This window comes from Mesoplodon mirus, assembly GCF_964341445.2.
Source record: "Mesoplodon mirus genome assembly, chromosome: 10".
Lineage (NCBI taxonomy): Eukaryota > Metazoa > Chordata > Mammalia > Artiodactyla > Ziphiidae > Mesoplodon > Mesoplodon mirus.
In genome coordinates, this window is record NC_138986.1 from 29,441,947 (window position 1) to 29,469,145 (window position 27,199).

The 27,199-nt window shown below is 36.5% G+C and overlaps 1 protein-coding gene across 1 annotated transcript in view; it reads left to right on the plus strand.

Annotated features, from left to right (window-relative positions):
• The window catches only part of LOC309811336 (uncharacterized protein), a 140,835-nt gene extending 114,451 nt beyond the window's left edge, over positions 1-26,384 (plus strand). The window contains exons 4-5 of the mRNA XM_082633977.1: positions 25,253-25,347; positions 25,881-26,384. Of these exons, the coding sequence (XP_082490103.1) occupies positions 25,253-25,347; positions 25,881-25,905 (120 nt within the window). The 3' untranslated portion in view covers positions 25,906-26,384. The remainder of the gene's footprint in view (positions 1-25,252; positions 25,348-25,880) is intronic.
• The last annotated feature ends 815 nt before the right edge of the window (positions 26,385-27,199 follow it).

A 27,199-nucleotide genomic window follows, 5' to 3' on the forward strand; every position in this document is an offset into this window, starting at 1 on the left:
TAAGGTAGGAGGAAGCAAGTTTTCAATGCACATGGTACAAGTGAGTAAATTGAGGTCTCTGGTCACAAAAAGCACATCTCAGTTTTGAAAAATAATTCAACAGATTTTCTTTAACAGTCATGTTTTTAAAAGAAGTGGGTGGTCTGTGTCCAGGATTGTCCATGAGTAATGGAAGGAAGTAGAGAAAATGATCTTAATGAGGCCTCCTGCATTTCCCTGGGGTATTTGCTTTCCTCCTCTCCAAGAAGGCAAATTTATATCATCTCCTCTGTCATCAAACTGTCAACTCCACCTTCCCATTCTTCACTATCAGCTGGTGACTTCACTTACTATTTCAATGAGAAAATAGAAGCATTCAGAGGAGAATGACCTCATCTTCCCATCACCAAATTGACTAACCTTTACATATGCTTGTACGTCAACTTCCCTCCTGTTACAATGATGAGCTCTGTCCTCCTGTAAGGCCTCTTGTCCCATCCTTTCTCCAGCAACTGTTATCTCCTCTCTCCTGAATCATTATTTTATCATTCTCAGTGAGATTATTCCCACAGCCTTCAAGTTAATTCCCTCTGTCTTAAATAAACCAAACCCTCCCTTGAGCCCACACCCAATTCTAGCCCATTTCTTTGCTTTTATTTAGTAAAATCCCTGGGATGACTTATGTATACACAATATATCCTTAATATTTTGAACCCACTTCAATACTAGGGATTTTCACCCCTAGTATTCCACAAAAACTGCTCTTGTTAAGGGAACCCACTGGCTTCCAACTTTTCAGACCAATGGTCAGTTCTCCACACTATCTCCCACCCACTTGCTTCTTGTGCTTTCAGCAGCATTTGGCACTGTTGATGATTCTGTTCCTGGAACACTTTTTTCTTTCAGTACCTGAGACACCACTCTCCTGGTATCTGTAACCTCATTGCTCCTTCCCCTCTACTAGCTGCTCTTCCCCCATCCGACCTCTAGATGTTAGCCTGCTTTCTGTTTCAGGCCTTAGCCCTCTTTTTTCTTCTATTTACATACTTTTCCTAGCTAACCTTTTTCTGGGCCATAGTTTACAATACATTCATTAGGCTAGAGTTTATATTCTTCAGCTACAACTTCCCTCCTGAGATTCAGACTTGTATATGTAACTAGTTATTTTAAGTTTCCACGTGGATATCTAATAGGCATCCCGAATTTAACATGTCCAAAATAGAATTTTTTATATCCCTACCCCAAACAAGTCCTGCCCCAAGCTTCTCCAACTGAATAAGTAGCATAAGATTTTGCTCAGGTCTTCAAGTCTGAGAATCTTCAAGTCTCAGGTCTTCAGGTCTAAGAATCATAAAAGATTTCTCTCTTTCCCCCACCCTTCACACCCAATCCATTAGCAAGTGCTGTTGGGTCAGCCTTCCTAATATATTTTGAATATGACTGCTTCTCACTGCTGTCACTGCTTCTAAACTTTTTGGAACATATGACTGTCATGCCATGTTTGAACTCTCATCCTAGCCTCTTAACCAGGCTTCCTGCTTTGTCTGTACTATCCCTGTGGTCAATTTCTCTTTGGTTACCATTCAGAATAAAATCCATGATTGTTCATTATCTGGTCCCTGCAAAACTCTCCTACCTCTTTCTCCCTGATTCCTTCCACTTGAGCCATGCTTACCTTCTTGATGTTCCTCGAACCATCTGAGCCTTTACACAGCTATTCCCTCAGTGTAGAATGCTTTTCTCTCACTCTTTCACATAATCCAGGTCTCTGCTCAGATATCACTCCTTCAAAGAGAGCCTTCCTGACTGCATGATTAAAAATATCACCATTCTTTTCTCCCGTCATTCTCTTTCCCCAAACAGGTTTCATTTTCTTCATAGCCCTTATCACCATTTGACCATATGTTATTTATTTAATTTTAGTAGTTTATTCTTTTTGTCTCTTTCAACAATATGTCCACTCGTTGTTATGTTTGCAGGACTCTTTCCTTCTTAAAATACATCTTCTTTTGGCATCTGGGATACTACGCTCTTGGTATTTCTTATGTCTTCATCAACCTGACTTCAGGCTTCCCATTCCATAACTCCAACAGAATGACACTGGGCAATAGGATAGGGAAATGCTAGACTGGAAAAATCTGAAGCACATTTAGGCGACTCAGAGGAAGTCATAGGGACTATCAGGAACCCTCAAGGTATAAACAACTAGCCTGGTGCCAACCAAAGGTCAAAGTTGCAGGTGGGAGTTCTCCTAGGAGAAACAACAAAACTGGGTGTTCGGTGCTGGTTTTAAAATGGAGTGGCTCATTCTCTTTCAGCTGTGTTCCAGAGCAATCTTTCCTGATCTTAATGGCAACATGCTCTAGAAGGTAGTTAATGTTCTCACATGAAGCAATTGTTTTTATTTTCCTGTCTCTTTTGTATCTTCTCCCCTTCTGTTGTCTGTCTTTTTATTTCATAAGATTCAATTCTAGCAAGTAGTAGCAGTAACACATCTTAGGGTAAAATATGTGTGACAGAATTTTTTTATGCAAGAACCTCAGAATAAAGTGGTGAGCAAAAATAGACTTTCTTGGAACTCACAGACTAATGGGAGAGAGAATTTAATCACATAAGTACACACACACACACACACACACAAACACACATGCACACATTTTATAAACTGAAATAAGAGGTATGGAAAGAAAAGATGGCTATGCAGTGAAATCATCCAACAGCTGGGGAAGCCAGGAGTAGTTTCCCTAGAGCTCACACTGGAAGGTTGAGTAAGAGTTAATAAGTAATTTGGGAATTTGGGCCACATAACTCCCCTTTTATGAGCTAGTACTCCTATCTGTACAGAACTGGAAGTCAGGGTGTTTCTCCCTTCAAATTGTTTTTTAGCACTTACCAATACAGTTGGCAACTGTGGGTCCAAGGTCAAGTCTGAAAAAGTAGCAGAGGAAGAAGTGGGAGGGGTGGAGTCTTTAGAGTTTATAGGTTATCAAATAGATAAAAATGGTTGAGTTGAAGTCTCCATTTCCATGGAGACAAAATAACCATGTTGGAAATTATATTTTGTGTGGTACAGGTGCAGGCTAGCTATTCTCCCCCAGAAAAATCAGGATAGGAGTCTCAAATACATAACACCTTCCTTGGGACCATGGCAGACATCATTAATTATTAATAGTCTTATTTCCTGCTGAACCAGCCTGGCTCAGAATCCTTCTCAAAAATGTCTCCTAGGCATCCTCCTCCAATTGGCTGCAGTTAACATGAGAGTTAGTAAAATTTATGTGCTAATGCAACTGGAGGTGGTGTATATACTTGTAGTAGTATTTATTAATTAATTCCATAATTAATTCTGTGTCTGGGTGCATCACGTCCTGGTGAAGTTATGTTGTCCCAACCACAAGATACTGAGAATCAGTGGTAAAAAAGGAGCTGTGACATCCTTGAGCAGTAACTTTCAAACTTCGAAAGAAAGCCTCATACCTTATATTTCTCATACAAATTTAAAAGTAGGATTCAATCATAACTGCAACATATAACACAGGAGTTAATGGGCTTGCAGCTAGATATGGAGCCCCATCTCTTGGTCACTTCCTACAGAAAATCCTGGGACATCCCATGAAATCCTAGCTACTGTGATACACATTCTGGAAACCACTCTTTCATATGATTGTCTTCTCATGGTTTTTGGTCACAAGTCATAGTCCTGGGGCTCGTGAATTAGTATCTAACTTCAATTAGCAGCCTTTGACCAGGATCTTCTAAGACAGCAAGGATGAACTTGGTCTAAAATGTCCTCATGTCTCACATCTTTGTCGATAACACCACTTGGCCACAAATCAACTAAGATGAAGATTTAACATTTTGGATCATGAACACCCTTAAAAAATCTAATGAAATCCATTGAACTTCCTTTAAAAAATGGACATACAAACAAAGACACAGACATACAAGTCCAAGGAATTTATAGAATTTCAGAAGCCCAGGTCAAAAGCCTCTGACTTAAAGATTGAATCTGGAAGATGGAATTCAATCTACAAGTAAAGAAAGTGAGGAGCTTAGCTTGGATGGAATCAGAAGTATTGGGCAGGACCACAAGTGTTCTCCATACAACAGTGCTAAGAATTTCTCCTCTTTTAAAGGACTATTGTTTATTAGGGAAGGTCCTGGTGAATGTTCTTCTTGTCCAAACTATAAATGGGAATTCATGTTTGTTGTTTCCTCTCTTCTTGGCAGCCATCCCCATGTGCAACCATTAAAGACTGTCTTGAGTGGAACGTGGAAAATATACAATGAGGTGGCTATGGGAAATTGGAATCCTGGTTTGGAATTCTGCTTGTCCTGGGTCCAAAGGCAAGGGTAGATCAACAAGGACATAGCCTTACCCAGCTGATTCACCACCTGGGCTGGTCCGTCAGGTGGGCTTTATCCCAGGGCAATGAGATGTCATACTCTTTGACTGAGCTGTGGCCCAATGAGAGTCACCAAATGTGTTTCAAAGCATCCTTCAAGTTCAGTATTTTGAACACCTTTTTATGCTTTTATCAGGCTACAGGTGCACTAGTTCTGTAATCTAAGAGAAAGGTCATAAATTTTGAAATCAAACAGAATTGAAAAACTGTGCTTCTAAGCTCTAATTCTCTTTGATGAGGGGAAGTCACGCCCATTTTATGGGCCCCAAGGAGTAGTCATTAATTACTCCATACAGTAATGTTAGTGTTGGGCAAGTGGCCTGCATTGGACAGTAATTGGCTGATGGGTGCTGCTGATGAAGGACACACAGGCATATATGCAGATGTCAGGAGGTTGGATTAGACACTTTAGCTGGGGTTTGGTGAACAAGGGACAAGATCAAGAAACCACTAATAGTGTAGGAGTGGTGGAAAGAGAAAGAGAGGTCGTTGCTATGCAGAGCCAGTAATAGGAATAATGTTGCTCCTTCCCCCAGATAAATAGCTCTTGGAGATGAATCACATGGCAGGTTGACAGGGAACAGACTCCCAAAACATGGAACCCTGGTAGAATATTGGTGAAGTCACACAAGTTGTGAAGTAAGAGCTGGGGCACAGTCAAGAAAAATAGTTAGTGTTTCTAGTTGGTAGGCAAGTTTCTTCAGCAAAGCCTGCTTTAGAATCAGATTTCTTTGTTTAACTCAGTCGTTCAGCATTTCCAGACAGCTTCTTGGCTCTTGCTGTACCTGGTTTTAAATGGGCCATTTCTTGGAGGACTGAAAATTCTCCACTGACACTTCAGCACTTGAGACTCCTGTAAAGTGACTTGGAGGGAAGATTGGAGCCCCCTAGAGAAAGAAAAACTCTTGGACACATACTTAAGGAGTTGAACAACAGAGAGGTCAGAGAGCAAACTGGGAGCTACTGGAACTTTGTCTAAAGCAAGTGTTGGTAATGAAGCCTCTAGGTTTTGAAGGAAGGGAAAAGAGGGGGAGAACATAAGTTTGAAGTAATAAAACTAAAGAATAAAAATGGATACTATTAATGGTTCATGAGTAAGTTGTTTACGTGCAATTCTTCAAGTACATAAAATGTATTTTTCAGTAAAAAGTAGTTAACTTTTTTTAAGCTTAACTTTTTAGTGAAGTCATGTTTTCATCAAGAAAAAATAATTTAGGGGAAAAGAGATCATTGTTTGTGTCAGTTATGGAAAGTTCTATGTGTTCAGAGCAAAAGACACTGAGGCACCACAATCTACTAGGTGGCAACGTGCCTTAGTTTCATAACAACCTGACTTTAAGGAAGTAAACCTGTGGATGGTGTCTCTCAACTTTCAAATACACATGCTCCCTTTAGTTGCACAAATATATCCTGCCCTCAGGGCTGGCTATATAATTTGCAGGGCCAAGTGCAAAATGAAAATGCCAGGCTCCTTGTTCAAAAAGCAGGAAAATCATGTTTTCCTTTTTTCCACGGTCTTTTTCAACCTGTCATGGTTTCTTTGTTATTTAACTTCAAACTTCCTGGGCAAAAGCAGACCCTCATAGACACCCCAGACCCTGCCCCTTCCTAACTCATGCCCAGCTTCTCGTGGGGCAAGGGTGGCCACAGTTGCTTGGCAAGGGCAGGGTGGAGGTGGGGGTCACAGGCAGCTGACAACCCCTCCCGGGGGGCAGCAGTGGGAGGAGGCAGGATTGTTAGGCTCCAAGCTTCTGACTCACCCTCCATTGTCCCATTGGACTGCATTTACAAAGCACACATTCAAAGAGAAAATGATTAAGAACTTGAAGATGGCAACTGCAGAGTCTCAAATGTGGAAGGGGAGAGAGGGAGGCCCTTCTGAGTTGGCCCTGTGAGAATGCATGAGTCAAATGCCCATGGAGCTGGCCTTACCCCCATGCCATCGACAATTCTGACATATCTTCCTTAGTTGAAAATCACTTTGTCATAAACCAGTGTAGTGTGTTCATCAATGAGCTGGGCAACGAAACCATTTCTGGAACTCTTCACAAATAAAGATTCCTGTCACATTGCAGAGATTTCTTCTGGTTTATTTATTCATCCCTTCATTCCTTCACACATTTATTGAACACTTACTAGTTTCTAGGCCTTAGAGTAACTGTTATGAACAGGATGGATAAGATAACAGTCAACATCTCTGACTTCATGGGCCTCACTGTCGACTGGGGGAGACTGAACTTAAAGAAGTAACAAATAAACAAATATCTAACTACAGATTATGGAAAGGGTGGTGAAGGAAATAAACTAAGGTGAAAGAATAACTGGGGAGTGTTCCACCTGGAAAGGAGGAAAGATGATACACATCCCAGAATATTTATTCTGAGAACTTTCTCAGATAATTCTGATTATTAATCAGCTTTGGATTTAACTAAAAGTCTAACTGCTGCTTACCTCACTGTGCTAGAGGAACTTGGCAAATTCACCTTTTGCAGTTTACATTATGAGAGCAATATGAAATCATAGAATGATATTATAATAATGAATATGTTTTTCTACATTATAAATTTCCCCCTAGAAAATTTTCCATCTCATCTCTTAGTTGTGAATCTACAAATCTATTAATTTCCCAAATACAGTGATGGCATATTTCACCGGTGCCGAGAAAGTACATTACAGACCCAAGCAAGGTTGTAGTGTGTAACAGAAACATGACCTAAAAAAACCACATCTCTTAACTTCCCATCTGTGACAGACCACAGATGTCATCACATGTCCCTAACACTTAATATTGAACAAGAAGTATCCTTGTTTCCTTCATAGAATCACTTACATCTGTCACAGTATAATTTATGGTGGCTGTGGCAGATCAGTCAGTTTGAGAGTAGTCATTGTTTTCTTTTAATACAAAAAAGCTGTGGAAGACATTTTAGTTCATCAAAATGCCTAACAAAACCTAAATACATGTTTCAATTGATCATGTCTTCTGTTTTATGACTTCTTTCATTATAGCTCCATGACTATTTCAGCACATAGTGAAGGCCCAAAGCCTTCACTCAGGAAAGCTAGGGATGATGGACTTACCCTTCCACAGTAAGAAACTAGAAAATCTCAGGAACTACAACAATGCCTTCCTTCTTCAGAGTGGATCTGCATTTGCTTCTGATTAGACCAGGCACTTGCAATCTAAAATTACCTCAGTCTGAGTACATGGATTCAGATAATTTGAAGCTGTAAGAGCAAGTCAACTTGTGGTTTACATTTCCTCCTAGAGTATAGCCCTGAAGGGTTCCAGCGCCAAACCTCAAGGTTTATCAATGCTCTCTCCTCTCCCTCTTTGGTAGTCCTGAGCTTCAATTTTTGTCTCACACTCTGCAAATTTGTTAAGACCTCTGTTCTTCTTCTCAGACTCTGGTTGTCTCACTTCAGAATTGCCTGTTGTCCCTAGCAGAACGGTCACTTAAATACTGGACTCTACTCTCTGAGTTTCTTATCTTCCTTTGGATATTGGAGAGAAGAAGTAAAATGGAAGAAGGACCTGAAGAAATCAACCAGAATACAATCAAGAGAAAAAGTACTCATAGGAAATACAAAAGTTGATTAAGATTCTTGGTTGGTTGGTTAATATTCTTGGAGCATAGAAGAGAAAGTTCTAAAAGATATCTCATTAGAGTTCCAGAAACAGAATAATGGAAAGGAAGTATTCAAGCAGAACATTATGAGTTAAGAACTTCCCAAGAATGAAATGGATCATCTTCAATGAAATATGTGGATCATCAGGACATTCTCATCGGGATATACTAAAAAAATTCAACATCTAAATGCACTGTGCTGAGACACTGCAGTACAGAGACAAAAATTAATCAGACCAAAAGAAAGCCAGAAGAAGAAGAAAAAAGAAAACTATTGCAAAATCAGAAGACGTAGCATAAAATGAAGTTGAAGAAATAAACCCAGATTTGTAGTAATATTAACTACTATAAATTCAATAGACTTAACAGTTAAAAGTCATATATTGTCAAATGGGATGGAAAGCAACATCTAAAATAAGAGTATACCGAAAAGTCAAAAGTAAAAAAAAAAAAAGAAAGAAAAATAGGAAAAGATATACTAAGCCAATACCTACCAAGATACTGATAGATAGATAGATAGATAGATAGATGATAGATAAATAGATGCTATGTCAGTCAAATAGTCTTTGAGGCAAAAAAGTTATCAGGCATACAGAGGATTGCTACATGATGATAAAAACTTAATTCATCGGATATAATCTGTGTAAACTTTGTAGCATAGCCTCAAAATGTATAAGGTTATAATGGAAAAACCGATAATAGGAGTATAAGAATTTACAAACTTCTTTCAGTAACTGATAAATCAAGCAGCAAAAATTTTCTACAAGTATGTGAAAAATTTGAATAACATAATTAACAAGCTTGATATGAAAGATAAATAACCCCAAACGAGAGATTACATCTTATTCTCAAACACACAAGGAACAGTTGTCAAAATTGATCCCACCCTAAGACATAATTTCATAGAATTTTTATCACCTAGACCATTTTCTAATAAGTTAGAAATCAATAATAAACAGCGATGCAGAAAAATTCATACCTTTGAAAATTAATTTTAAAAAGCTTTCTAAATAACTCATAGTTCAAGTTGAATAACAACAAATATATGTCCACATCATGAGATATAACTGAAGCATACTTTATAGTGGATTTATAGCTCCAAATGCTTACACTAGAAAAGAAGAAAGCTGAAAATAAATGAGCTAAGTGACTTAAGAAGTTAGAAGAACAACAAAATAAACACAAAGAAAGTAGAAGGAAGGAAACTATAAAGATAAGAGTGGAAATTAATCAAATGGAAAACAAATATACAGTAGAGAGAATCAACTAAGGCAAAAGTTCACTTTTTGAAAAAACTAATAAAATAGACATTTTTGGCTCCAAGAAAAGATGAAACAGTACAAATAAACAATATTAGAAATAAAAAAGAAGACAACTATAGACATTGCTGAGACCAAAAAGATAAAACTATGAAATAAATGTTTCCAAAACACATGAGAACTTAGATAAAATGCAAATTTCTTAGAAAAACTAAAACTTAACAACAGATTCAAGAAGAAATAACATGATGAAGTTTCCTCTATCCATTAAATAAATTTAATCAAGTTTAGAAATTTACTAACAATAAAACCAGTTCCAGATTGTTTTAGAGGTAATTTAATTCAGAGTCAAGAAACATAACTTTATCTTTACTCCAATTTTTCTGGAAAATCAAAGAGAACCCCCCAATAAACTGTATTTTCTTTTAAAAAAATGAAACTAATATAACCTTGTTACTTAAATCAGATAAGAAAATATTAGAAAAGAAGACTATGGGCTAATCTCACTTATGAGGATAGATGTAAAATACTAAACAAAATATTAACAAACTAAATGAAAAATTAGATAAAAATAATTGGATTTTTGCAGGAATAAAAGGATTATTAGACATTAAAGCATCTCTTAGTTTAATTCTTCATATTAAGAGGTGAAAGGAGAACACCTTCTCAAAATATGCAGAAGTATTAAAATATTAAACACCTCTTTATGAAAACAATGTAAAAAATTTTGAATACACTGCTGACCTAGTTTGGGTTTTCCTAACAGCAAATACTGAGGTAGACATTCCAGTAAAGTGTATCTGAGATGTGATTTCAGGAAACATGGATGAATCCCACAGACAAAGGTTGAGCAAAAAAGCATCTATCTATCTATCTATCTATCTATCTATCTATCTATCTCTCTCTCTCTATCTTCTATCTATCTATCTGCTTGGTTATACATACATATATATTTACACTTATATTGTTATAATATAAATATAAACATATATTTATGCAAACTTTACAAGTAGGCAAGATAGCACTATACATTACTTAGGGATACCTGTGTATATAGTAAGTATAAAGCATGCAAGGGAATGATGCATATGAAGTTCAGAATAGTGTTTATCTCTGATATTGGGTGCAGAGGACACATCCTTGAGGAGGAAGTTCTGAACTCTATTAGTGAAATTCACTTTCTTAAGCTGGGTAGTGTTAAAAATGTGTGCATATTATTACTCTTTATGCTTTCCTAAATAATGTCTTAAAAAAGTAAACAAGGAAGAAAAATAAACTACAGACACATGTCAATGTCAAGAAAATAGAGAACAGGCTATCAATAAAAACAGAGTAATATGTCTAATATTACCAAAAGATTACTGAAAGAAGCCAAACCTTGGCATGAGTGATTGAGGAAAAAGAAGACAGAATATGCTATTAAATAAGGACAAATAACTATAGATAAAATAAACATGAAAATATAACAAGAACTTATAAAAATTATTTGCTAATAAATTTGAAAATTTGTAGCAATATAAAATGTCAAAATTGACACTGGAAGAAATTTTTAAAGATTTGAGTACATAAATAACCATTAAAAAAAATCAAAGTAGTAAAAAAAACATCCAGCTCATCCCCAATTATAAACCCCAGACCCAGAAAGTTTCTAGGTGAGTTTTACTAAATTTCTCAAGTTGTTTCAGAAAACAGAAACACAATCATTTGGCTTTTGGAATGAGATTATTATAAACTGACTTCAAAACTGGATTAGTAGGACAGTGTGGGAAAGGTAAATTATGGGCTTATAAACTTGTGAACATAGGTATAAAGCTGCTGATTAAAATATTAAGTAGCCAAATCCAAGAAAGTTTTTAAAATAATACACTGTAATCAAGTGGAGATTGTCACTGGAATACAAGAATAATTTAATCTCAGCAAATCTATAATCTGCTCATCAGTCATTTACATCAAACTTTAAAATTGCTTTATGTCAAAAGGTAAAGAGCCACAGTAAGGGAAGATATTTGTAAGGTGCATAGTAGACAAAGGATTATTATTCAGACTATTATAAAGATTCTAAGGAAAAAAAGTTAAAATAGAAAAACAGTAAATAATATGTACCGACAAACCACAAAATAACATTTGTGAGTGGTTAATTAACATATAAAAAATTCAGCCTCACTTGTAATCAGGGAAATGCAAATTAAAACAATGAACTAACATTTTCCAGTCATTACACTGACAATTTTAGAATTCTGACAATATCAAGGGTGAGTGAAGATATAGAGAAAACAGTATTGTCATGTATGGTGGTATACATGACATTTGTCATTTGTGAAGCATACATTTGTGAAGCCACTTTGGAGATCAATTTGGCAGTTTATCGTAAAATTTAAACTATTCGTACCATATGACCAGCGATCTTACTTGTAGGTTTATCCCCTAGAAAGCCATTCACATCTGTGTGCAAGACAATATGTAGAAAGAGGTACACTGCAGCCTTGGTTGTAATAGGAAAAAAACTGGACACATCAACTAGGGATGTTGATAATTAAAGTATGTTGAATTCAGGCACAATTTATTCATCAATTAAAATAGATAGCATTGATTTCTATATATTAATATGACTGGAACTCAAAACATGATGTTGAATAACAAAGCAATTAGTCAAATGATAGTAGGTATATTACCAGTATGATAAAATAAGTCACAAGCATAAAATTCAAAAATGGACTGGAAGAGTACACTTTTAACTCATGATCATGAACTTTGCTGGCAGAGGAGCTTGGGAGATGGGATACAGATGGTGGTCAAATGATCTTTAATTTTATTTATAATTATTTAACATTATGTCTTCTGTTCTCTTTGGTGTCCCCCCCCCCACTTTCCCTCCTTTTCTTATTTCCTCCTCCTTTTTTCTATCTTCCTTTTCTTTCTTCAGCTCAACCTCCCTTCTTCCCTCTCTCCCTTCCTTCTTCTAATATAGGCTAATATTACTTGTATAATTTTTTAAAAGAACATATATAAAATTTTTCTTACAGTAAATGTAACCAAATATTAGCAGCTTTTAATTCTAGGTTGTGGGAATACGGGTGTTAGTTATATTATTCTTTGTACTTTTTGGTCTTTTAAATGTTATTTTTCAAAATAAAAAAAGAATGAAATAAAGCCTAGATTTCACCATTAGAGGATATTTTTGGTGAACTACTTTAATTTCTAGAATGAGTCTGCTTTCAGGTATCACTGCTAATTAGGAAACTGTTTTATTGGGATTATCTAAAATTTTTCAATCGTATCATAAGAACACTGGATTACTCAGCATGAGATTCAGTTATTACAAAAGAAAAGAAAACTAGACAAGAAAATATCTAGTTTGACATGGAAAGTTTTACTTTTTTTCTGAATACCAAAAATGAGTACATATTCTCAGGGATAGAAGGAATAAATCCAGAATCCTTAAAAGGAACCTTTAACTTGCCTTGAAATAAATGTGTATACATCAGTTCCTTCATAAAAATTAATATCCCCAGAACCAACAACCTTTCCCACGGTCATGGATAACCTTGGTTATATTCAAAGCCTGGAAGATTTCCTTGTGGCTTGTATCAGAAAACAATTCCACCAGGATAATTAATATCTTGAGGTAACAGTGACAACATCATTTTCTTTTAAAGAAAGACAGCTGCTCTCATATAGAGTTTTTTGCCTGTTACTGAAAAGAATATTCACGATGTGATGTGACTTGACAGGTGTCCAGTATTAGAACTGGTTTTATTTTTCCTAAGAGACATAAAATGCCCATCTGACTCTGATTTCCAAAATGCCTTGGCACTGTTTATTCCAGTAATTGTTGAAAAAAAAAACTGCTTCCACTGGAGAGTTGTAGTGGTATCCCTGTCATAAAAGGAAAAGTACTGGTGAGATTCTGAACACCTGAAGGCCAGGTGAATCAGAAATAAAATGTTTAAGATCTGGTTGTGCAACAGCTTGATCAACACTTAGAGGACTGAGCTTGCATCTAGAAGACCATCTGTGTTGAGATTCTGGCAGTGCCACTTCATCACCTTTGAGCTTCTTTTATCTCATTTGTAGAGCATGGATAATGATAAGCTCTATCATGCTTGTGTCTCATGTGAAGATTAATGAAGTAATGGATGTAAAGTGCTAATTGTTATTATGGGGTGTTACTTGGCGCAATAGCTCAAAGGTATTCTGTCTGTCTCACTCTTCTTCTAGTGCCGATATCTGTTCTTTTCATTTGAAATGTATAACATTTTCCCTTGTGTGATTTCTTATCTATATTATAACAATTTGTTCTACTATTGACTTTTCCTTTCTTAAATCCTTTGGGGAAAATGAAATATAAATAAAATTTTTATTTTTATTTATTAATAGCTAAATCTTCCTGTCTTGGATCTCCTGTGAACAAGAGTGAATATGGGCAAACTAAGTAATTCAATTTATCATGAATATATGTGCTCCTTTCCCAACAGATGTAGAGTTTTTTGGAGGAAAGATTCATATCTTTCATGTCTTGCAGTTTCTCACAGTGCACATAGTAGTGGTTTGAAAAATTACAAATTTTGACATTCAGCAAATCACAAATTCTATTTAATTGTTTTAGTGAAAAATCATATTTGTCTTAAATCTAGTACTTGCCTGTATAATACCTCATTAAAAAGTGTGATCTCTTTGTAAAAATTTCTACCAGGCATTACTTTACTATATTTTTCTTCTAGGTTTTTTTTTTTTATCACGAGAAAAAAAATTATATCAGCTTTATTCCAATAAAATTTGCACATCAAAAAATTCATCCATTTAAAGTGTGAAGTTCAATAGTTTTTAGTATAGTCACAGAATTATGCACTCAGCACTACAATCAAATTTAGAACATTTTCTTTACAACAATAAGAAACTCCATACTCATTAACAGTCTTTCTATCACCCTCCTTCTCCCCTTCACTTATCTACTTTCTTTTTTTCTTGTATTTCTTTTTTTTGTAATTTTTAAATTGAAGTATAGTTAATTTACAATGTTTTGTTAATTTCAAGTGTACAGCAAAATGATTCAGTTATACATACATATATATGTATATATTCTTTTTCAGATTCTTTTCCATTACAGGGTATTACAAGATATTGAATACAGTTCCCTGTGCCACACAGTAGGTCCTTGTTGTTTACCTATTTTATATATAGTAGTGTGTATTTGTTCTAGGGTTTAAACTTGTATCTTTATCTGCAACGAAGTCTTTCACTATTCTGGTCACAAGTTTCAGGACACTATACTACAGGTAAAAAGTACAATAAAAATAAAGTTATAGTTATGCCATATTCTTTCCCTGCATTTGAGGTTGAGAAGCAGTGTCAAAAATCTAAACAACTTCTTTTATTACTCAGTTTAAGTGGTATTGTTTAAACACTTAACTGTATAAATACATGGCTGATATTACTGCAAACACCAGTCAGAGCTAATATAGATATTATTTTCAGACACTTCTCACTTGAATAATGTTCTTTATCTGGCTACATTTCACTCCATATTAGTAGAAAATGAATTATGAAGAAACTTGGGGTCAAATATACAAATCTATTTTAGCTTTAAAATGGTGAAAATGTAACTTGTATATGATCCAATTTAATAGCTGAAAAAAGTAGTTTTATATTGGATATGGGCCCTAGAAATCTTCAATATGCTTATATCTTTATTTTTTTAATTTAAAAATAAATTTTTATTTATTTATTTTACTTTTGGTTGCAGTGGGTCTTCATTGCTGCATGCAGACTTTCTCTTGTTGCAGTGAGCAGGGCTACTCTTCATTGCAATGTGGTGGCTTCTCTTGTTGTGGAGCCCGGGCTCTAGGCAGTGGGCTTCAGTAGTTGTGGCACGTGGGCTTCAGTAGTTGTGGCATGTGGGTTCAGTAGTTGTGGCTCATGGGCTCTAGAGCGCAGGCTCAGTAGTTGTGGTGCATGGGCTTAGCTACTCCGCGGCATGTGGGATCTTCCCGGACCAGGGCTCAAACCTGTGTCCCCTGCATTGGCAGGAAGATTCTTAACCACTGTGCCACCAAGGAAGCCCTATATTTTAAAATCAAATGTAAACCATTAGGATTTGCCAAGATCAAAAATTTAAGAGACCTGTAAGGCCCTGGACATTTTGGACATTTTTCTCACCCTATCTGAGTCATGCTAGTTCACATGTCCAAGTTTGAAAGGACTTTGAATTACTGATTTTTTCCCACTCTCTTTCAGACTTTAGTTTGGTCCAAATTGGCTTGGAATCTAACTTGGTGCAGTTGAAAAATCGGCTTAAGAATAAAGTCTACAGTGGTAAAAAAATATTTTTCACATTCAATAATTTTGTAAGCATTTGGAATTTCATGTCTGAGGTTTGACTTTATTTGAATTTTGAGTTTAGACACTCAAATTTTGACATGAACTTATGTACAGTTTCGATTTTTTCATTGAAAATCCATAATTAAAAAGGAAAAAGAACTCATAGTAAACGTTAAAAAGAAATTTTCAATAGAAAAATATTGACCTAAATTTTCCATTAGAAATGCTTCCTAAGAGAGTTTGAGAGTGAAGAGAACATTACCCTTAAATAATAAGACATGATAGGTGCTTTCAACACATATTTAAAATGTATATGAAGAGCTGTCATTTTGATAAATGGTTTGACTTGATGGCAAGACCTCTTATTCCAAAGTTGAAAATCAAGGTGTGGCAATGGATGTGTCATTGAATACTGTCTGGACAGTAAAGGCTATTAATCTCTTATTAATACAATTTCACTGCAAAAAAATTTAAAATTTTTATTGTTTAAGAGAAAGCGGGGTACTTCAGTTAAACCATTGGGAATGTTATTCCTGCTATGATTGTTTTTATTTTTTAAAATTATTTTAAAAGTTTTATAGATTACTAAAATAACAGAAATTTACTGTAAAAAAAACCCCAAACAATTCAGAATGAAATAAAGAACAAAAATTTGAGTTCACTCACCTCTCATTAGTTTTCTAGGAGAGGCTTTATTAATTTATTGGCATGAGTTCTCACAGTTGTTGAATGCAGTTAACGCATAGTATAAAAATCTGTGAAAATATGATCTTTCTCTGGTGGACTAGGAGAGGACAGACAGAATAAATAGATCTTCTCTGTCCAGGCTAACTGTGTCTCTGTTTGAATTAAATTTGCTGAAATTATTTGAAGAAGGTTTCCCTAATCAGTTTTGCCCTCCACCTTATTCCACCAAGTTTTAGTATTTCCTCTAGTGTAGAGAGGCAATTCTGAAATAATTTTCTGGATTATGCATATTACAGACACATTGGGAAGAGAAATTTTTGATTGATTCAAACTTACTATACTTACAATTTCTACTTGAAGGACTAAGTAAATTCACACATGGACCAATAAGTTCTTACTGGGATGTTCATGATTCCAAAATGAATTATATAATAAGTATAAATGTACACTGTTATTTATCTCTAGAGAAAGAAACTCAAGCTGCCTAGAAAGTAGTGAGAACAGCTTAACCAAATTAGTTGTTGGGCAAAAGTCAACATGAAATTTCCAAAGAAAAATAGTTAACGACTCCTCTCACTGCCAAATTTGTGAGCAGATGGGCAGAACCTAGCATGTGCCTCTGGAAAGACATTCAAATCTCTTCTAAAAGGTTTATAAATCTTAGAAAATGCTGCTTCTATTCATAGTAAGTCACCTCACTCTAATAGCCTTTGAGTTTCTAGTTCCTAGGCTGACCACTAATTAGACACAATTATACCATATAACCCTGCCTGCCCAAAGTAATCCACAAATAACCTGATCTGGAGGCTCACAGCCCATGACATTTCCTTCCCAGACTTCTTGCTTGCACTATGAATCTTTTTTTTTTTTTTGCTCTAGTACTTCACCCTATCTTTTCTATTATTTTAGGTGTTCTTATTACTATTCTCTGTCCTGCTTTCCCCAATATTCCTATTGTTCTCCAGTATCTGTAGTCTTCTGATTCCCATTGCTTTTGTTTATTCACTTTGTTCTACTGTATCTATGCATTCCTCAATTCACCACCACTCCATTAGTATTTGTCACTTGGACTATGGTTTCTCCTGGGTTTAGCCAGTTTCACACCTGCAACTCTGTATCTTCTTTGTTTTATCATGGCTATCGTTGCCCTATATGTTCCCCTCTTTTAATCTTGCTGACAGCCATTCATAATACCATCATCCATGGTCTATGGTCCCTGTGTCCCAATATAAAAAATGTCTGTATACATACACATACATGAATAATTGAACTTTTATAAACACATACGTATTTTTCATAAATTCATAAATGTTCTTAATGCAGTCAGTCTTTTCTTTTTTTCCCCTTGGTTCCTTCTCTTTCCTTCCCTCTTCCTCCCATTAGACTTATTAAACTTTTGCCCACCATGTGCAGAGTAGCCATATTAACAAGCTGGTTTTATCTGTGCTTAACAATTGCATGCATGCATACATATAATGTACACACACATGCATACAGAACACCAGAAGTTGCATGGGATTTTCTGATCCAGACTTGGATGTTACACAGCATCACTTCTTTTGTACTCTATTGGTTGAAATAGTCATAAGTCCATCTACATAGATCTCACCTCCTGATGGAAGAAATGTCAACAACCTTTGGAGCCATGTTTTAAACAACCACTGTTTGTACTCTGGTCACAAATTATTTTCATTTCTTCCACAGGCAAAATAATTCATCCCCTCTCAAGATCAATCCCTCTTTCTCCTGCTCATGTTTCATCCTATTATAACATCTAGTTCAGGCTTGTTGATATCCAGAATCTCATTGTCTAAAGTAGCTCTAGAGAGAAGAGTTTCTTGAGATATAGTTCCTTGGGTTCAGCTCTGTGAATACCATTCTTCATGATCTGAAGAACTGTGATCTAAAGAAACAAGCTGTCTGCTCCTACACACCTGATATAAAATGGTGGAATAGACTGTGGATAACTGCCAGACGCTCCCATGCAAAAAGGGGAAACAGAAGGGATAGCAGTCACTGATCTATATATCTGAAATATGGCTGGGCAGTATTGCTGGTTTTCAAATTAGGGATCAATAGCGTTTCCTGGGACTAATTTCCTGTGGATTTGGAGTTGTCCTCAGAATCTTGGTTTTATACTGTGATTAATCCTTCCTTTTTCTAAGAAATGGCCCAAGATGCAGCTGTAGTTTTCTCAAAGGCTTCCCTTCGTTTGGTACTGTTGATGTCCATTTCAGTCCAAGTTGATACACTTCCTTTAAAAACCCTATAAGCTTCTTGTGTATCAATTTAAAATCTACTCCATTAGATAAAAGTGACACTCACAAATCCCTTCCGGGTAAGCCCTTCACTACCTTAGGCTCCCGACAAGGCTGCTATGAGCTAACACTCTTATCATTCATTCTTTGAAGCCTTGTTTAACAGAGGGGATCACAAAACATATATTAAGAGACTTAGAAGGTCTTTTGTTGTTGGAAACTGTCTCTGAGGCACCATCTGAAATAATTCTGAAGATTTAAAAATTATAGCTACACATTAGCTTTGTATTTACCATGAGACCACATTTTTGCTGATTTGACATGTATCCTAAGACTTTTCAGTTTGAGAATCTTCTACAGGAAGAGACTGGAAGTAGTTTTATTTTGAAGCCCCTCAAGCCTTGGTTCTTTTATATTTTCTCTACATAATCTTGGAAATGGAAACTTTTCTTCTTTGGCTTATCTTGCTTTATCCATGCCATATGATATACAACTAAAAGAAAACAGTGAGCATTTTCTTGCATTCTACCTCAAGATTTCCTTAGCCAGATCCATTATTTTATGAGGTACATTTTTATTTCCATGTTACTGCAAGCAATAGTTTTGCTAAACTTTCCCACTACAGAACAAGGATCTCCTTTCCTACAGCTTTCAATAATGCTTTTCTCAATTACCTTTAAGCTCTCAATGACAATTTCTTCAAGGGCCATTGGACTTTTGACAGTGGTTTCCTCAAGGCCCTTCTAGCTTTTACTCACCATCTGGTTTGCAGGCCCAAAGTTAATGCACATGTTTTAGGGTTTTGTTATGGTTTTCAGCAGTATCCCACTTCCAGGTAACAAATTCTGTTTTAGTTGCTACTGCTGTATAACAAATTACCCCACAGATTTAGCAACTTAAAAGAGTCCTTTTTGTCTTGCTTACAGTTTTGTGGCTCAGTAATTCAGAATGGGCTTAGAGGGGCAGTTCTTGCTTGGGGTCTCTCATGCAGTTGTTGCCAGATATCAGCTGGAGATACAGTTGTCTGAAAGCCCAGTTGGGCTGGATGTCCAAGATGCCTCAGTTGTATGGCTAGCAATTGATGTCGCTTGTTCACTGGTAGCTCAGCTGAGGCTTTTGACGTGCCTTTCCAGCATGAGGAAAATAGACTGCTATAATGGCGTTTGGCTTCTTCTGGAGAGTAGCCCTTTCAAGAGGGCTGGAAAGAAGCTCTATGCCCTTTTCTCACTTGAAGATCACATCACTTACACCTTATTCTATTGGCTGAAGCAATCATAAGCCTTTCTGGTTTCAAGGGGATGGAACATAGACCCCACCTTTCGATAAGAGAAGTGCCAAGCAATTTGCGGGTGGTGTGTTACATCTACCATACTAGGGTAAACATATCAACAAATTACCTTGACAGTCTGTTTATTTACTAATTTGAGAGCAGAGTAAACTGCTCATCTGAACAATGTCCTACATGCCAGGATGATGAAATTATTTCTGCACCTAATCCAAATGTGGTCAGTATAGCAGTCCATCTTTTCTTCTAACCACAGGACTACTAAAAAAAAACTGGCTGTAAAATATTAGACTCAGCGTCTTGGCAAAAGAAAACAGGGCTCTCAACAAGGCATATCTGGTGACAAAAACAATTTTCAGAACTTTATCTTTTGATTTAGACATGTGGTTTACCCAATCTTTTTTTCTTAGTTTATTGAATAACTGTAAGGGGCACACCTAGACTCTGCCAGTTTTTCTCATGTGGTGATGATGGGGTTTCAGGCAGCTCCTGCAGGATAACGTCTTGGCTTGGCTAGTAAGTAAGTTATATATGTGTTTTACAGAGATAAACAGCTAAATCAGAAGAATGCAGATTTGAGTTTTCCTTGCTGGGAAAACGACTGGAGTCCACCATAAACAGCTATCTGTGAAGTATATCAAGCCTGTCATTAAATCCAGAGGTGATGCTTGAGAAGCTTACAGGGGAACTAGTGGCTTTCAACCTGAATGGGAAAGGTTTATGCAATGTTGCAATGATACTGTACTTTCTCATTATGGTGGTTGACATCACAGTTGCTTAGATTGGCATAGTGCCTTCATATACAGGGTAGAATTGCAGAACATCCAGAGTATTAAGTTAATGTGATATCAGAAAGGAATTCAAAGTGCTGAAAATTATTTCACATAAGATAAAGATAAAAAGAAATCAAAGTCCCCTCATCATTAATCTTCTCATACTCTTATCTCCATTCAGGTTGGTCTTGTTCTTTCCTGGTGGTCTGGTGACTTCTCCCTCCTCTGCCTGTTGGCTCTCCTCCCAATCTCTTTATTGAAATACTGAATCTTCTAATTCTTCCCCACATTGTTAAACTTTACAAAAAGTTATAGAGAGTGTTCCTTTCACCTTCTCAACTTAGGACTGAAATATGAATTTCCTCTGATTACACTCCCTTCCTCAAACCCATCAGGAGGGGAGACTGTACATTATCCCTCTCCCCCAATCCTGAGGTTAGAAGAAGGAGCCAGATTTCTCCTAGCTCTCTTACTTGACCTCTGTATGATATTGGTATGAATATTTAATTTCTCCTTTTTGAAACTCTCAGTTCTCTTGACTCCCAATGCACTATTCTCTTTTATTATACCCTTTCCTCGAGATTTTCTGTGTTGGTCCCTGCCCTCTGCCCTGCCCTCTTGAAGGGATTGGTATTCTCCTGAGTTTTTCCTTGTCTAAAACTATGTCCATAATCTTCAACTTTCTACATCTCTTCACCTCTTACTTCCCCAGTACACTTACTCTTTTTCTGCAGTCTTTATTCTAGTTAATGGTGTATCTATCCACTTGACCACAAAACTGAAAGCCTCAGAGTCAACCTTCTCCTGAAGGTTCAGTTAGTGACCACATATAGCAGATGCTACCTCTAAAATATTTTCTTGATTAAACTTCCATCTTTCAATAACTACCATTGTTTTAGTTCAGACATCATCTTCTCTAATTTAATTTTAAAATTCTCTTACTTGATTTCACTCCCTGCAGACTCTTTTACCACCAATCCATCCTCCAAACTGAAACCATAACGATTTTTCTGCTACATAAGTAGAACTGTTATCTTCTGTTTTTAAAAGTCCCTGCCAGTTCTCTGTCTTCTGCAGGATTTAATCCATTAAGCCAGCCTATCTTTTTAGTTTTGTATTCTGCTTTTTCTTCCTAGCTTAATAGACAGCTTTCCAGTTCTTTATTTATTTTTTTTATTTTTGACAAAAGAACCTTTTTTTTTTTTTTTTTTTTTGCAGTACGCGGGCCTCTCACTTTTGTGGCCTCTCCCGTTGTGGAGCACAGGCTCCGGACGCGCAGGCTCAGTGACCATGGCTCACGGGCCCAGCCACTCCAGGGAATGTGGGATCTTCCCGCACCGGGGCACGAACCTGTGTCCCCTGCATTGGCAGGCGGATTCTCAACCACTGCACCACCAGGGAAGCCCAAAAGAACTATTTTTTAATTGAAGTATGGTTGAAGTACAATATCATATAAGTTACAGGTGTACAATGCAGTGATTCACAATTTTTAAAGGTTATACTCCATTTATAGTTATTATAAAATATTGACTATATTCTCTGTGTTGTATAGTATAAACTTAGAGCTTATTTTATGCATAGTAGTTTGTACCACTTAATCTCCTACCCCTATATTGCTCTCTCTCCTCCCCTCTCCCCACTGGTAACCATCACCTCACTCTCTATGTGTGTGAGTCTGCTTCTTTCTGTTATATTAACTAGCTTGTATTTTTTTAGGTTCCACATATAAGTGATATCATATAGTATTTGCTTTTCTGTCTGACTTATTTCACTTAGCATAATGCCCTCCTAGTCCATCCATGTAGCTGCAAATGGCAAAATTTCATTCTTTTTTTATGGCTGAGTAATGTTCCATTGTATATGTATACCACATCTCCTTTATCCATTCATCTGTTGATGGACACTTGGGTTCCTTCCATGTCTTGGCAATTGTAAATAATGCTGCTATGAACATTGGGGTGCATGTATCTTTTTGAATTATTGTTTTTGTTTTTGTTGGATATATACCCAGGAATGGAATTGTTGGGTCATATGGTAGTTCTATTTTGAGTTTTTTGAGAAACCTCCATACTATTTTCCACTGTGGCTGCACCAATTTACATTGCCACCAACAGTGCACAAGTGTTCTTTTTTCTCCATATCCTCGCCAATATTTGTTGTCTGTGGTCTTTTTGATGATAGCCATTCTGACAGGTGTAAGGTGTGACAGGTATCTCATTGTGGTTTTGATTTGCATTTCCCTGATGATTAGTGATGTTGAGCATCTTTTCATGTGTCTGTTGACCATCTGCATTTCCTCTTTGAAAAAATGTCTATTCCGTTCTGCCCATTTTTAAATTGGGTTGTGTTTTTGCTGTTGAGTTGTATGAGCTGTTTATATATTTTTGATATTAACCCCTTATTGGTCATATTGTTTGCAAATATTTTCTTTAAATAGTTCTTTAAAGCAGTTCTTTAAAATAGAACATGACATATTCTTTCAAACTTCTTGTATACAGACTGTATGTTCCTAATATCTAAAATGTTTTCCATCTTCCTTCCTCTGAGAAACAATCCTTTTCAAGATGTGGTTCAAACATTATCTCTTTTATTGAGTTTTTTCTACTATAGTACCTAGGGAATAGAATGGAATAAACAATATTTATTGAGTGTTAGGTATTCACCAAAGCATTTTGCCAAGTATTTAAAAATTGTTATTTCACTGAATCCTCTCAATAACTCATGCATAATTACTGTTACCCCTTTGTAGATGAATAAACTAGACCTTAGAAGGAATGGATAACTTCATTAAAACATGCATTTACTGAGGGCAGGGATTGTGTCCATTTAGTTCTGTGGCCTTCAGCACTGACCAACAATAGTAAGCATTGAGTAAATATTCACTGAAGGAAGAGGAATGGAAGGCTATTCCATAGAACATGAACTACAAAGAGGCAAAATATCTGTAATAGAAGTTCTTAGAATAATGGGGGTTGTTGTAACATGGTATAGGAAATGGGAGGAGAGGAAATGTTTTTTTCTAAAAGGAAATTTAATATATGAGCTCAAGGCAGTAGCACTTTAATGTTGATATTCATGGGGATATATAGACACAAGGATTAGAAAAGGATTGCTCTATGCCTACAATAATTTGTGGAATGTGCCACATGAGAACCAGATAACAATGACTACAATAAGACACTCAACCACTTATATTTTTCCAAGCCAACATTATTTCTTAGTATGTTAAAAAACAAATTTATACGATTTTGTTTTTTGCTTCTTTAGTTTATCTTATCACATTATTCACAATTCAGTCAAGCTCTTCAAAGCCTAATACATAGGAATATTTATTCTGCTGTATTTCTGGAAATAGTTTAAAAATCCTTTAAAGCTTTTCTTTTTTTATTATGTATTTATTAAAGTTAACTTAACTAATATTTGAGATTTATGTAACTTTGCTTTGGATTAAATTGTAACATTTACAAAGTTCCAAGTGGATCAACATTTTAAAAGAATTAGAACATGCAAGTATTAAATCATAAGTGAATATTGAAAGGGAAAAAAAAAGACGTGCAAAGTAAACATGAAACTTGAAGGCAAACCAGTAGTATTTGTCATGTAAGACTTATTCCATATTTTTTTATAGAATACCTCAAAATAAGTCAAAAACTCTTGGAATTTTAGATTGGGATTTTGAGAACATTCTAGTCCAAACCTCTGATTGTAAAGTGAACAAACGAGGTACAGAAGGGTAAGTGACTTATTACAGTCAAGGACAAAGCAGAATTAGAGCCAGTGACTATCACCCAACATATTTCTAAGTCCTTGATTTCTCTTTATTTTCACCGTTGTCTATCAAATGAATGAATTATCAATGGAGGAGTGAAACCATCTAGCTGATGACATCAGAGTGTTGGCAGCTAGTGTGGTTTGTTAAGGAAGGAGGGATTCACTTAAACTGTGTCTCCATCACCTTCCCTATAATGGGCCCCTTGAGGTCTAACATTGCAGAGTTAGAAGCATAAAACGTGATAAATACCCTGAAAATATAATTTGAGCCTCTAACATGAGGAGTTACAAGAAACATAACTTAGAAAGAGGCAATTAGGAAGGATGTGCTTATCTTAGGTTTTCCCAGATTATATATAACCTTGCATTTTAGTATAAAACTGCCAAAGCCAGTAACAGTTTGGTTTATTTTGTGGGGGAGGGAAGAGTGGACATTCAGACACATCAATTAAGGAAGAAATTCTTGCTTAAGAATTATCTTTATGGGTCATAATTGTAAACTGTTTTATATTCTCTATTTATTAAATAAAAATGATTATTCATGGACTATTCAGTCCTTTTCATGCTCCAGTCTTAAGTTTTACTCCAAAGGGTAGAAGGATCTGCTTTAACTCAGAAGGTTTTTGAAGATTTCCAGAACTGGGGTCCTTGCATTTCTCCCACTAGTACTTATCCAAAGCTGAGGTATCCGGCTCAGGGCTTTTTGAGAGAAAGCCCTTTGATTGTCCTGCATTTGGCCAGCTTCCAGCTTTACTGTATGATGATTAAGTGTGCTTTTACCCAAAAAAGTTCAGAAAAGCTTAAATTATTCTTGAAAAACAGAAAGTCTTATCAGACTTTATACACAATTTAAAGCCCAGATAATGACCAGCTTTTCCTACCTCTAGACAGACACTGCTACAGAGACTAATCACCAACTGCAAGGAAGAGATACAGATCTAAAGCAAAGAAGTACAACACACAGGGCTGATGCCTTCACCAGGTACCATGCTACTTCTTTATCTACTGACATTTCCTGTCCTCTCCTCCGACCTTTCCAAATAGGCAGATATTTATTTGATTTTTTTATTAAGCCAAATCTTTCCTTATGAAGGAAAGTTAACTATGGTGCATTTGATTTTGCTCTCCACTTTGTTCAAACCCGTACGAAGACTGATAAACACCAGGAAAGATTAGTACAGTGAAAGAATTAAATACAGTTCAGGTACAAAGTAGAGGATTAGGGAAAAAGAGACTCAATTTAGGAGACGATGAAACTTGGTTCCGACATTTCTTTGAAGTACAAAGTACATATTGTTTTATGGAGTAAATTATAAGTCACTGTCTATTGCACTGCTTATAATAAAAAGCCCCATATTTTAGTTATTTTTTATAGTAGAGAACTAAAAACCACTTTCTGATATTACTCCAGTCTGCCAAATCAGATCATTTCCCTCTAGCTTTCTTTACTTTCTTACACCCAACTTGGTTCAATCTTCTTTTTTGTTTTAATTAAAAAAATTTTTTTATTTGTAGTACTGACATTCTGGACCCCAGCTGAGAAGAGAACTTTCCACAGCTCTGAATGGACACTCAGTTTCTTGGCTTCCACTAAACTACTCAGTCAGTTGCAAGTAGACAAAACACCTTGGCAGCCCCAAGCTTGATTTTGCTTGGAACCTGCTTGATCAATGCTGGCTGAACCTGAGCTTCCCTCGTGGTTTACTGCTGGAGTTGGTAGCTGAACCTCAATTGACTCATCCACTGTTATATACCAATCCTTTATCCTCCCTCAGTATTGTCCCAGAGGCAGTAAGATTCATTTGGTTATTCATTTACTGGTCTAATATGCACCAGCTGCTAAGAGATATAAAATGAATGCGATGGATGTGGTCTTGCTCTTTGGAACTGAAGGTTTGTTTGGGAGTACAGATAACTAAACAGGCAATTACACAGCTCTGTGTGCTGGGAAAAAGGAAGAACAATGTGTTATGTAGTCACCGAGGGAGCGATGCTTAATCCGACTATGAAGCTCACGGAAGGCTTTCCAGAAAAGGTAGCATGTAAAGTGAGAGCTATAGGATGAGTTGGAGTTAGTCAAGAGAAACCTGGAGACAGTGCTTCAGGCAGAGAAACCAGCCTGAGTCAAAATCTCAGGAAGAGAGAGCATGATGTATCTCAGGAAAAGAAAGTAATTCAACATCAGTGAATCATAGAATGTGTGTGTTTTGTAGGAGGTGGAGGAGCTGGGAGACAAGGTGGGAAAGAGTTCAGTAGAGGCTGAAGGAGACTTTGTAAAGCAAGAGAAGGTTCCCTCAAAGGTGTTGAGAAGCCCCTGGAAGAGCGACATAAATGGATTTGTGCTGTTAGGAAGGTCATGCTGGCTAAAGGAAGGCAAGTGCACTAGCAAGGAGGCTGCCGCGCTAGCCCAGACAAGAGGATGCAGAGACCTGTCCTAGTTCAGTAGTGACGAGGGTGCAGAGAAGTGAGCGGAGAGGAGGGAGGTGTAGGAGGCAGAGTTGATGCACTTGGTGCCTGATGAGACATAGGGAATGACGGAGTGGAAGAAGGCAAGCATAATACCTTGGTTTCTGGGTTGAACAACTGGGTGAATTACGATGCCTTTTTCTGAGCTAGAAAAGAAGTGTTTGGTTCTCCTAGTGCCCGATGATTAGCCATAATTCCTTAACCATTCTGTCTTCTCTCTCTTCTCACTCTAACTGGTCTTGCCTTTTCCCCATTTCCCTATTTTCCTTCAGGCTGTGTCCAACGTCACCTTAAATATCTCCTGGCTTTGTTCCACTTTAGAGGTGCTTTCCTTCCTCATATGGAAAACCTGGCCTCACAAAGTTCAC